This window comes from Tasmannia lanceolata, unplaced genomic scaffold (assembly GCF_043159265.1).
Source record: "Tasmannia lanceolata isolate RefF3 unplaced genomic scaffold, GAP_Taslan_0.1 ptg000044l, whole genome shotgun sequence".
NCBI lineage: Eukaryota > Viridiplantae > Streptophyta > Magnoliopsida > Canellales > Winteraceae > Tasmannia > Tasmannia lanceolata.
Genome location: NW_027518721.1, coordinates 14,483,351 through 14,496,474, shown reverse-complemented (window position 1 = coordinate 14,496,474; position 13,124 = coordinate 14,483,351). Strand labels below are relative to the sequence as shown.

General features: G+C 38.8%; 1 protein-coding gene across 1 annotated transcript in view; it reads right to left on the bottom strand.

Moving 5' to 3' along the window:
* Positions 1-12,841, bottom strand: part of LOC143863334 (uncharacterized) — a 32,105-nt gene extending 19,264 nt beyond the window's left edge. The window contains exons 1-5 of the mRNA XM_077374018.1: positions 11,566-12,841; positions 11,261-11,469; positions 9,762-9,911; positions 9,476-9,641; positions 9,022-9,382 (exon numbers count right to left, since the gene is read on the bottom strand). Of these exons, the coding sequence (XP_077230133.1) occupies positions 9,022-9,382; positions 9,476-9,641; positions 9,762-9,911; positions 11,261-11,469; positions 11,566-12,841 (2,162 nt within the window). The remainder of the gene's footprint in view (positions 1-9,021; positions 9,383-9,475; positions 9,642-9,761; positions 9,912-11,260; positions 11,470-11,565) is intronic.
* Between the last annotated feature and the right edge of the window lie 283 nt (positions 12,842-13,124).

The window sequence follows — 13,124 nt, the reverse complement described above, 5'->3', positions numbered from 1 at the left end:
TACATTGATGATTTTTGACACACCTCAATGGGCTCTTCATCAGTTCTGACATAAAACAGAACACTGACTCTATATAAGAAAGACTGACAGATATGACACTTCTCTCTTCTTCTTCTTTTTTTACATCTACATAACTGAACTTTTTCAACTTAGAGAGAAGAAAGTTGATGTACACTCAATGAAAGACAAATCTAAAAACACAGGACACTTCTTCAAAGGTAGTGAACTGACACTAAAAGTTTATAGATGATACACCTTTCCTCATGATAATGATAACTATAAAGTTTAATCCCGGAGTAGGAATCCCAGAAAAGGCAACTCCACAAGGTCTAGGTTAAATGGGGCAACAAAAGGCTTATGTTGACAATGTGGGTAAAACAATAGACTGCCTGGATCAAGTATGATTGGACATGGTCAGTCTTTAGAAAGAATGGTCTTTCGGTAAACATAGACTCTTGACTTGGAAGCACACACACTAGATCAATAGTCATGGGATAAAGATTCTGAACAAATAGAGAAAAGAGTAATCTTGAAACACACCAAAGGGTATTTTATTCTGAAAATCAAAGAAATACTGTCTATGAAGGTTAAAGAAAAATAGACAGTGACAATATGACCTACATCAACAGGGTCCCAATGAATTCTCAATCCACTCCTTTAAGTCTCATTTGAGTATAAATGTTCTTCTTTTGGGAATGAAAGAGTCAGGAACGATAAACATCCCTAATCTAAATAAGTTTCGATCTCAGCAACGATCATGCACTCAAAGAATACAGGTAAGATCAAACTTTTTCATCAATGATTTCGATATGATCCAAGGGTAAAAGATATATGATAGGTAAACACGGATCAATGAAAAATCAATGGCTCAGATAATAAACCATGGCCATAAGAAGACAAAAGTAAGGTCAAGGACCAGATCTAAAATCTGAATGATGTATATCAACAACTGTACGATCAATATAATCAGAAATGATAGATCATGGTCATAAGGACAGCAAACGAGCTATCGGCCAGATCTCAAGACAAAACAGGTAAGGATCTAATCCTACTGAGCAATGTATACATAAGATGAATTTATGATACAACAAAAAGGTGGATACATAATCACAGGGTAACAAATAAATTGTGACCACGAGAACGATATGTACAGGCCACTATCCTAGTGAAACTAAAAGTATACAAATACAACTGATCAAATCGGAAGTTCTCACTAAAAATGAGTTTCAATCTAATCAAGACTATACATGGGAATCAAGACAAAGTAGACTGACTCCAAAGGATAGCAATCATGCTCAACATGTTTTGGATAAAATCCAGCAGCATAAAAGCTATACGAGGAGGTCAAAGTCCATACTAAGTAAACTGACTCTAAAGAGTAGCAGTTATGCTCAAAATGTATTGCGAAAAATTCGACAGCATAACAGCTAAACAAGAAAGCCCATGGCAAGGTAAACGCATGGTTCAACTAACTCTAAGAAATAGCGATCATGCTTGAAAATATTCTGGATAAAATCATGCAGCATAACGACGCTAGACAAGAAAGTCAAGGTAAGGTAAACTCATGGTTCTCCTAACCCTAAGAAGTAGCGGTCATGCTAAAAAAATATTCTGGATAAAATCCGGCAGCATAACGACTATACAAGGGATCCCTATAACTCAATCAAAGGTATATGAATAACGGTTATCAGAGAAAGGTAATCAACCAAACGTGAGAACATTCAATAACGGGTCAAACCCTAAATCAACAGATCAAGGACTAAACAAGGCCAAGGTAATGGCGATAAAAAAGCCACTGATTAGATCTAGATTTGAATAATGAATGGGTATAACCGATTTGAAAAGAATAAGGAACTCTAACTAAGAGGAGGACCTCAATATATATAATCAGTATATATAGGTATATACACATACACAAATCCTAACCAGGGGCACCAGCCCTAATTCTAATCTAGCGGAGTCAAGAAAATCTCGACTCAAGACAGACTGATGAGTGTACTAGGACCGTGTTGTAGCCATATAAAATGAGCTACCCTAGTCTACAAATGGGACAGAGCTCCTAACTCTAGGCTCCACATGTGTAAGCAACACACATTCGATCCTATATGAATGCAATATACTTGTATAAACACGGGTACTTCCTAGTTGGATTTCACTAGGTCAGTAAGTATATACATAATATATAAAACAAAGTAGAGCTCCGGACTCAATCTATCGGGTACTATGCGTATGAACCATACTTAATATGTATAACACAAGTGCACCGAGTGTTATACATAATATGCTTCATTGCTCATCGGCTGCTGTAAACACAAGTGCACCGAGTGTTTACGGCTGCAACGCTGGCGTATAGCTTCAAAATAGATTCAACAGTACCATTAGGGTAATGACATCCCAGTCGGGCACGCATTGAATCTATCCCGTGGAGCAAATAATAAAAAACAATGAAAGAAATAACAAATATGATAATGCATGATGTGTAGTGTGTGAATCCCTTGTTTTAATTACTGTGGACCCCGATCCGGGAGAGAGGTGGGGGACGAGCCCCCAACGGCCTCTTGGATCATCCACACGTGAAGGAGAGCTCTACCATGGAACTCTCAAAACAAAAACAAAACTCATAGTCGCCATCCATGGTATACGGCCATGGATCCCTAAAAAAAATATGCTCTGTATACCTAAAAAAAAATTAGATGAATAACAAAAAAATTTAGATGAACTAAATACAAAGTTATCCAAATAGAAACAACAACTCAGATATATATATAAATTAATTGCAATCTCATTCTACCAGATTCTTGTTGACCATAAATTTACACTATCATATGACAACACTAGCACAATTACAAAACTTATTCTGTATTCTAAAGTAGACTAAAATCAAGCTTCAAGGACTTAAATACCAAATTCTTCCTTATTAGTATATAATTACATGCCTTTTTACAAACCAGAACATGAAAATCAAGATTCACACAATATACTAAATTTTTTTAAATCATTTATAATCAAATTTCTGCAATAAAATTCAAGAAATTCAATCTGTGTCTTGAAACTCAAAACAAATCAGATCAAAATTCTTTGATATGTCGATTATTTCCATCCATGAACATAAAAAAAATAATTAGTGAAATTTCGAGTAAAAACAAAAACAGAGACTCTTACCTGAACAAGACAAATTTATAACTTGCTGAAGTGAAATTCACCTCAAGCTCTTCAAATCATAGTGCAATCCTCAAATGAAAATCTACAAGCTTGCGACTACTACTCATCTACTGTGCCTTTGCTAATTTTGACAAAGAATGAAAACAGAGGAGGAAATTCACCAAATCAAGTATAAATTCTCTGAAGCCATGGTATAATCTTTGTGATCTAACATGTATAAGCATAACTCCATGACTTGATAGTTCGGATCTGAAATCGTGAGGTTATATATCTGAGAATGATGTTTTAACAAAAGCTAGGGTTTAAAAACCAAGAAAACAGGTTCTAGATAAGAACAAAAGGTAGATAAGCATTGAGTATATAACAAGGAAGAAGAAGACTTGGCTGGAGAAGAAACAAGGAAAAGTTAGGGTTTCAATGGATGAAGAGAAAGGATTTTATCAAGAAAAATGAAGAAACAAGGCAACAAAATACGGATCTGTGCAAAAGATGAATATAGAATGTCGGTTGGAATCTTGCCGGAGCTTAGACAAGCTTGCCGGAAAAACTACCGAGGAAGGAGAAGATCGAACGGAGCTAGGGTTTGGTTTTTCTAAACTCTCTCTCTAATCCTTTGCTAGGGTTTCTAATTTGGGGAAAACTTAATTCCAGTGAAAATGAGAAAGCCTTTTCTATTAGAGGAAAGTGTCTCTAGTCTCTCCCCTAGATAAGCTTATCTACTCCTCTCTTTAAAAAAACACAGTGGGCCCATGCTGTTTGGATGATCCAAAGCATTCATTTGATAGGTCCTAACATAGATAGGGTGTGCCCAAAAAATTAGCACCAAAGGGTCATCCTAGAACTTCATTTTGTGGGGCACACCATGTCCAAAATGGACGCATATTTACGTGGACGTTTATATGTGTCCATTCTGGGTACCACAAGGCACAACAAAACGAAGTTCTAGGATGACCCTTTAGTGCTGATTTTTTGGGCACATCCTATCTATGTTAGGACCTATCAAATGAATGCTTTGGATCATCCAAACAGCGTGGGCCCACTGTGTTTTTTTAAAGGGAGGAGTAGATAAACTTATCTAGGGGAGAGACTAGAGACACTTTCCTCTTTCTATTTATAAATGATGAGGATAATTTTTGGGCACTACAAGTTGACAAAAAACTCCCTATTAGTATATTTCTACTTATTTTTATAAGAAAATGGGTGGTTCAAGGAAATTGTTTTAATGAAAATAAAGTCGAGTCCCTTTAATTACAGGAACACCCCCTCTGCTGCAATATACATTGACTGGACTACCCCTAAACTGGATAAACCACCCCTCTTCTGCTACACTATATTTACACTATCTCATAAACTATGATCGTCTGCTAGACAAACCGCAACGGATTTCCACAAAAATTTATAGGGAGCTAATCGGGACCCTAACCTACCCTAGGATGAAATTTGGGACGCTAGACCATTAATTTGGAAGGGTTTCATTCAAATACACCAAATTGGGGTTCGGTCAAAATGGGGTGTCTACAGATGCCCCTCTTTGGCAAAGCGTGATTGTCACGCGAATGTCAAAGCTGAACTGACAACACATTGTGGCTGACCCAAAATCAAAGTGAAATAATTTTTTTGGGTTTTTTGCTCTAAAAATGGTATTCACAAAAGTAAAACAGCAATCACAAAAGTAAAACAACAAAATGACATTGCAACAAAACTCAAAATCTAAAAACATTGAGAGATGGCCTCCCTCTGACTCTCGACATCTAAAATGAGATATCCTCTCTCTAATACTCGAACTCAACAGACTATATCGACAAACAAAGACCTTTTTGAAAACAAACAAGCACAAAACACTTTTTTTTTACTATACTAGACACCAAAACTTTAACAAAACATGAAACGAAACACTTAAAGAATAAAATAGTACTTCAAACACACAATTGTATCGATGAATAAGAGTTTTTGCGGACAATCAAACCAAATATCGTTCGGTCAATTGCCAAAATGATATCATTTAAAAGAAAGAGCAAATCTTAACGATCAGACCAAATATCGTTTGGTCAGTCGTCAAAACTACCTCAAAACAAAAGGGTGATAAATACACAGACCATTGCTAAAAATCCGTCTGTTTAGCCATCCAGATAATCCTGACTCCTCTCTTTCAAGGTAGCAGGTCATCCAAGATTCATATGGTCTTGTAGAAAAGGTTCCATATAAATCCACGCAGATATACCTGACTCCTAACTTGTTAGGTAGCGGTACATTGCGAAGTGACAATTAGACAGGCCAAAATTTGGCACTTCACTGCTAAATGTCACAGGCGAAGAAGAAAAGACCAGACTCCAAATATACGGAGCTCAATTTCACTGGTAGTTTCTTACTTCTAAAAACTCTTCATGGTTAAAGAAAAGTCCAGACTCCAAACATACGGAGCTGCTTCACTGGAAATTCCTTTAAGAAGAAATCATTTTCAAATGATGAGAAAAATTACCAGACTCCAAATCACAGAGCCATTGGCGAAAACATTTTGAAAATCTTTCAAATGGTGAAAGAAAAGACCAAACTCCAAATCATGGAGCCATTGGCGGAAATAATTTTTAAATCTTTCAAATGATGAAAGAAAAAGACCAATCTCCAAAACATAGAGCCATTGGCGAAAATATTTTTAAAAATTTTCAAATGATGAAGGAAAAAGGTCAATCTCCAAAACACGGAGCCATTAGCGAAAATATTTTTAAAATCTTTCAAATTGTGAAAGAAAAGACCAATCTCCAAATCACAAATTCATTGGTGAAAGCATTTTTACAAAATGATGAAAGAAAATGCCAAACTCCAAATCATGGAGCCATTGGCAAAAATTTATAAAATGATAAAAGAAAAATGCCAAACTCCAAATCACGGAGCCAATGGCGAAAATAAAATTCATTGAAAGGATTGAAAAAAAATGACCAACTTTGATCGATTTCATCAGATGAATCAATCATTCCTGCCTGAGAATGATTGAAAATGCATGATCTTTGCTGAAGACAAAACTCAAGCAAGGAGGAAGAAATTTTCGGGTATTGACCTTTAAAAATAATTGAAAAGAAATCTGCTAGAATTTGAAAATTGCAGAAGTGAATTGTAGACTCCGTTGGGGGAAAGATTTTAGGAAAACTTGACTCCCAAAAGAAAAATGACTGGATTGATGAGCTTGAACCAAAAGAGTGTTCAAACTTCTCTAGTCTCTATTTGACGAGAATAACCATCTCAAATATCATTGTTTGATTGACATCTTTTATGACGCAAGTCATAAAATATGCCCCTAACATGATTACTTCCATGACAAAATTCATTAGTGAGCAATCACAAAAGGGATCAAAAGGATAAACAGAAAACTTTCATTAATGAACTCTTGGGGTTACAAAGCTTTTCTCAAGTATAAGAAATTGGTCTTGCTCAGAAATTCTCTTCATCTCTGCCAGCCGCTGATACTTCAGATGGATTTGAGAGCCTGTCACATTCTGAACTTTGCTCTGCTTTCCACTACTCACACGAGGCACATATTCTCTTCTTTCTCCCCCCACTTTTCTTATTTGTCACCCCGGTTTTGGGAGGACATTGACTAAACAGGACTTCAAAACTTGACCTCTACTCGACAAAAGAAAGACTTTGACAAACGACGAACGAGGATTTGACAAAACACATGACGTGAATACTAAGAGAGACTAAATCTGCTTCTTAGCCTGATAAAATATTTTAAGATGGTAAAAGTCTACCACTCTTAGATTCTTTTGGTTACCGTGTTTAAAGGTGTTTCATTCTTTTTTCCGCTATTTCCGTCATGGTTATTATCCCTTTAGATTGCTTATTTTCAACCTCCTTAACTCAAAGAATACCAAAGGAAGCTTTGGCGCTTACTCAAACATTAGAGTGATGCCAAAGAAAATGGAAGTCTAACTGGTTCTTCAAAGATGTGTCCTCTCTGCATGAAGTCACTGCCATGACCAAATCACCTTTCTAGGTTTTCGATTTGGCGGACCGTATGCCTTATATTTTGCCTGGACTGTCTGCCCTTGCAGATTTTCCATCCAGCAGGCTCAGTACCCTGATTTTTGCCTAAGCCGCCCTTTCGGGTTTTCAGTCTAGCGGGTCTAAGACTCCATCATTTTTCTTTCTTTCTGCTTCTCTACAAACCTAGGCCTAAAATACACCAGAAGGACTTTAAGGTAGGCTTAGGTTCAAGCAGGATAAACCTTGGTTTGGTTGCATGTATTTTAAACCGAATCTGGACCCTCCAAACTGCCTACGTATCCCTGAAGAAATAGGAATCAGGTTTGCGTAGTTCGCCCTTTTGGGGTTTCAAAGGATTTTTATTGTTTTTTTTTTAGTTTACGAAGGATGTGACCGAACCTGAAGTGATCAGGCTACCTATGTACCCTGGAAAAAGGGATCAGGTCATAACGTAGTTCAAAACACTTCTTTCTTTCTTTTTCTTTTTTTTTTATATATATAAAAAAAATGCCCCTAGTTTGGGTTTATCAAAGAAAAAGATTATATTTTTTTTAGGCCCAAAGGGTTTGCAAATGGTTTAAAATATTTGGGATAATGGTTTGAAGCTCAAATCGTCCAAGGATGGCCTTCTGGTGTACTTAAGCGTAATACTTCTTTAATTGATCTAGGTTTGTAGGCTCATTTAATTTTTCTCCACTTTCATCGAGGAGTCTTACGGCTTTTCCAGGCAGGACTTCATCAATGATGTAAGGACCTGACCAGTTTGGCCTGAATTTCCCTCGAGGATCAAATACGGTGCCCTGTAGGACTTTAAAACAATATCTCCAGGCTTCAAATCTCGAACCTTGACCTTCTTGTTAAAGGCTCTTTCGATTCTCTTTTGATACCCCTGGATGTGATACAAGGCTCTCAACCTCTTTTCGTCTATCATTTGCAGCTCATGGTATCTGACTTTTGCCCATTCAGACTCTGGCAAGCCAGCTTCTATCATCACTCTCAAGGATGGGATTCTCAGCTCAACAGAGAGGACTGCTTCCATTCCGTACACTAAAGAATACGGAGACACCTGTTGAAGACCTGATCGATGTCCGATAAGCCCACAAGGCATAAGGGAGTTTATTCGACCAGTCTTTATAAGTCTTAGTCATCTTAATGATAATGACTTTGATATTTTTGTTTGCGGCCTCTACAGCACCATTTGTTTGAGGTCTGTAAGGAGATGACTTGTGATGTCTTATCTTGAATTCTTCACACAAGTGTAACACCTCTTTCTTGAATTGCGACCCATTATCTGAAATCAACTCATGAGGTACTCCGTATCTGCAAATAATGTTGGTGCGGATAAACTTCGCAACTGTGTTCGAAGTGATGGAAGCATATGAAGCGGCTTCAATCCATTTCGTAAAATAGTCAATCGCGACCAGAATGTACTCATGCCCGCTTGAAGACCTTGGATAAACTTTTCCAATGATATCAATCCCCCATACTGAAAATGGCCACGGTAAAGTCAAAGAATGCAACTCCGACGGAGGAACGTGAATAAGATTCGCATAAACTTGACACTTATGGCATTTCTTCACAAAGGCAAAGCAGTCTGCTTCCATTGTGGGCCAATAAAATCCAAGTCTTAAAATCTTTCTAGATAACATCTTGCCATTCATATGCGGTCCACAAACTCCCTCATGAGTCTGCTCAATAAGCTCCACAGCTTTGTCCTCATCAACACATAAGAGTTGGATTCCGTCAAAAGATCGCCTATACAGCTCTTCACCACAAATGATGAAGTTGGTAGCTAGCCTCTGAAGAGTTTTCCTCTCTTTGCTTAAAGCTTCAGGAGGGTGACCCTTGCCAGAAATGAAGTTCTTGATATCTGTATACCATGGTTTCCCATCCGGACATCTCGCCAATATTTCTATCGCATTCACATGCGCAGGAGCCCACTGCAATCTGATAACTAACGGCTGAACCTCCATAGTCGCAGAGATGTCTAGCATCGAAGCCAAAGTTGCCAAAGCATCAGCAAAATGGTTTCTAGTTCTAGACAAGTGAGTAAAAGTGATATTCTTGAATTTTTTAACCAGAGATTCCAAATATGCGTTATAAGGGATCAATTTATCCTCCCGACTTTTCCATTGCCCGTTGGTTTGACAAATAATGAGCATTGAGTCCCCAAACACATCTATGTCTTGAACTTGAAGAGCTAAAGCTGCCTCGAGTCCTGCTATACAAGCTTCATATTCTGCCATGTTGTTCGTGCACTCAAACTGCAACTTAATGGATATAGGGATATACTCTTTCTTTGGAGATATCAACACTGCGCCCACTCCTCGACCTTGGTTATTGACTGCTCCGTCAAAATACATCAACCATTTGGTACTTGGAGTTTCTTCTTCAATATCCATTATTTCTTCATCAGGAAACTCAGTTTTCAGGAAAGCATTCTCCTTTGTAGGAAAATCAGCCAGCTGCTCAGCTATAATCCGTCCTTTGATGGACTTCTGAGTGACATAAATGATGTCAAACTCAGATAACAATAACAACCACCTTGCGGTTCTTCCAGTAAGGGCGGGTTTCTCAAACAAGTACTTCAACGGATCCATCCATGAAAGTAAAAGAACCTTGTTCGACAACAGATAGTGTCTAAGCCTTTGAGTAGCCCAAACCAATGCTAGACAGGTCTTCTCCAAAACAGAGTACTTTATCTCATATTCAAGCATCTTCTTACGGATATAATAGATAGGCTTTTCCCGCTTAGACTCTGGATCTTTCTGAGCAAGCATACAACCCATTGCAGTGTTTGTAATCGACAAATACATCAACAAGGGTTGGCCTTGAATGACGGGTGATAAAACAGGAGGCAAAGATAAACATTGCTTAACTTTTTCAAACGCTTCCTGACATTCATCATTCCACCTCTTCGATGAATTCTTCTTTAAAAGCTTGAAAATTGGTTCACATGTCATAGTTAAATGAGATATGAACCTTCTCAAGTATTGAACTTTCCCAAGAAAACCTCTGATCTGCTTTTCTGTCTTAGGCGGTTCCATTTCTTGGATTGCTTTGATCTTTTGAGGATCCACCTCAATTCCTCTTTCACTGACCATAAATCCAAGGAGTTTCCCTGATGTAACTCCAAATACACACTTGTTTGGATTCAGGCGAAGCTGATATTTCCTGATTCTTTCAAAGAATTTTCTCAAGGCAACTGTATGCTCTGGTCTAGTCTTTGCTTTAACTATCATGTCATCTACATAGACTTCGACTTCTTTGTGAATCATATCATGAAGAAGAGTAGTTGCAGCCCTCTGATAAGTGGCACCAGCGTTCTTTAGCCCAAATGGCATTACTCTGTAGCAATATGTACCCCACTGAGTAATGAATGTTGTTTTCATCATGTCCTCAGGTGCCATCTTGATCTGGTTGTATCCCGAGAACCCATCCATAAAGGATAACAAAGCATGTCCAGCAGTATTATCTACCAAGAGATCAATGTTCGGCAATGGGAAATAATCTTTTGGACTTGCTTTGTTCAGGTCCCGAAAATCAACGCACATTCGAACCTTCCCATCCTTTTTGGGCACTGGTACTACATTAGCAAGCCATTCGGGGTATTCGACCACTTGGATGAATTTCACCTCTAGAAATTTCTTGACTTCTTCATAAACTTTCAACTCCCATTCTGTCTTGAGTTTTCGGAGTTTCTGCTTCTTTGGCTTGATGCCAGGGATTAAAGGTAATTGATGCTGAATAATCTCCTCATTCAATCCCGGCATGTCATCGTAAGACCAAGCGAAAACCTCCTTGAACTCTTTAAGTAAGGCGATTAATTCTTCGCGCTCTTCAGGAGATAAAGTTTTGCCAATCTTTATTTCCCGAATCATGGTTTCATCACCTATATTCACGGTTTCAACTTCCTCTTCGAGTGGTTTTGCTCGGCGACTCCCCTCCTGTTGAATCAGATGTTTGATTTCAGGGGGAGGTTCGTCGGCATCCTCATCGGAGGGGAGTCTTGATTATTATTATTATTATCAGATTTTAAAGCAGATTCAGTAGAAGAAATAGAAACAGGAAAGTACAATGAAGAGTCCTTTATTTCATTGAAAGTTGAATTGAATACATCAGATGATGAATAGCCCACATCAGGCTTTACAAACTCTGGAATTGTATTTACAAACTTAGAAGCAGACATGTCGACATTAGTGTCAACATACTCAGAAATATGTACATGAGAAACATCAAGTACATCAGCAGAAATATCTTCAAGCTCGACCTCACTAGCAGGAGACACATCACTGACTCCAAGGATTGACTTGACCTCTACAGTACCTGCATTAAAAGAAGAGTTAGAAATGACAGACTCTGTATCTGACTTGGAAACAGACTCATACTTAGACTTTACTGACTCTTTTGGGAAAGTATGACTATACTGAAAGGTAACCTGAGGTAGGGCCCGAGAGGTCCAGTTAGTCAAAGGTCCTTCTGCCGGGATGATAAGATGTGTCGGGTTCAGAATTACTGTGCTCTTGTCAATAACAGCTACAATCTGTGACCCGTCCTCAAAAAGCGAATTCAGAAATTCTGGCACCATGCAATCAGCCCAATCTGTCTCTGACTCTATCTCTGCGATCTGTACACTTACTGGCTCATCTTTTGGTAGCTCAAGGTCGAAGAAAATTTCAAACCCTGGCAACCTTTGCTCAGTCGACTCATCAACCCAGGCCTCAGCCAAACCGCAGAATGGAACATCTGCTCCCTCCTTGCGAAAATGACCATTCATTGTCAAATTCAGAGGTCCCATAGGCAAGTCTAAACCACGGCGACGACATTCGGCCCACTTCAGCATATAACGCTTCATCTTTATGATCTCCTTCTTGGTAGGTTTGTATCCTAGCCCAAACAGGCCATTGAAGGTCTTGAGCGTTGGGAACTCAATCATACCTTGATGATATTTGCCCAACCCGGCACCTAGCATATATCCTTGCTTGCGAATTATCTTGACAACTTTGGAATTGGTACTACTTAGGAAGAAGATCTCTTCATTCATCGCCTCCTCCATAGTGATAGCAGTCACCTCCAGAGAAAAGCCAGTTAAGCTTATATCGTCTGCTTTGCCAACAACCAACTCCTGGGAAATTTGGCCTATTTCCAAATCAGGGTCGCCTTTCACAGTAACCACCCTGTTATTTCGAATAAATTTCAACTTTTGATGCAGCGTGGATGGTATGACCCCAACCCTGTGCAACCATGGGCAACCAAGCAGCAACAAGAAAGATGCCTTGATATCGAGGACTTGGAATTCTATTTCAAATTCCTCACCCCCTATTTGGATTTCGGTGACCAAAGTCCCGATGACATCACGACGGGTTCCATCGTATGCTAGAATGCCTTGTTCAGAGGGGACAAAATTCTCCGGCCCGAATCCAAGGGTAGTTGTCGTGCTCAATGGGCAAACATTCAGAGCAGACCCATTGTCTACTAATACCTCGGGAACCTTCTTCTTATTACAAATTAAGGTGATTTTGAGAGGTTTAGTATGGTCTTTACTCTCAGGAGGAAGGTCTTCATCTGTGAAGGATAAAACCTTAGATGTTCTGGCCGGAGTGACCAGGCTCACCAACTCATCAGGTGTAACATCAACAGATACTTGTGCAGCATTTACCTCCTTGAGTATTACTTTCCTGTGTTTGGAAGAAGACATGAGCAGACCCCATATGGAAATATTCGCTTGGGTTTTCTTTAACTGCTTCAACAAATTATCATCCTCCTCCTCCGCAACGGGCCTATTCAGCCTCTGATTTCATGCAGCCCTTACTATTTCTGCTGGATTCTCTGCACTCAACTCTGGAGGCTTGAATACACGACCACCCCTTGTGACGTGTTGAAGTTCATCACACCGGTCATCGAGGAACAACAAATCATCATCCTCGATTCTTAAAACATATGGTGCTTTGTTCATCTGCTCTTCCTCAACGTCTTCACAA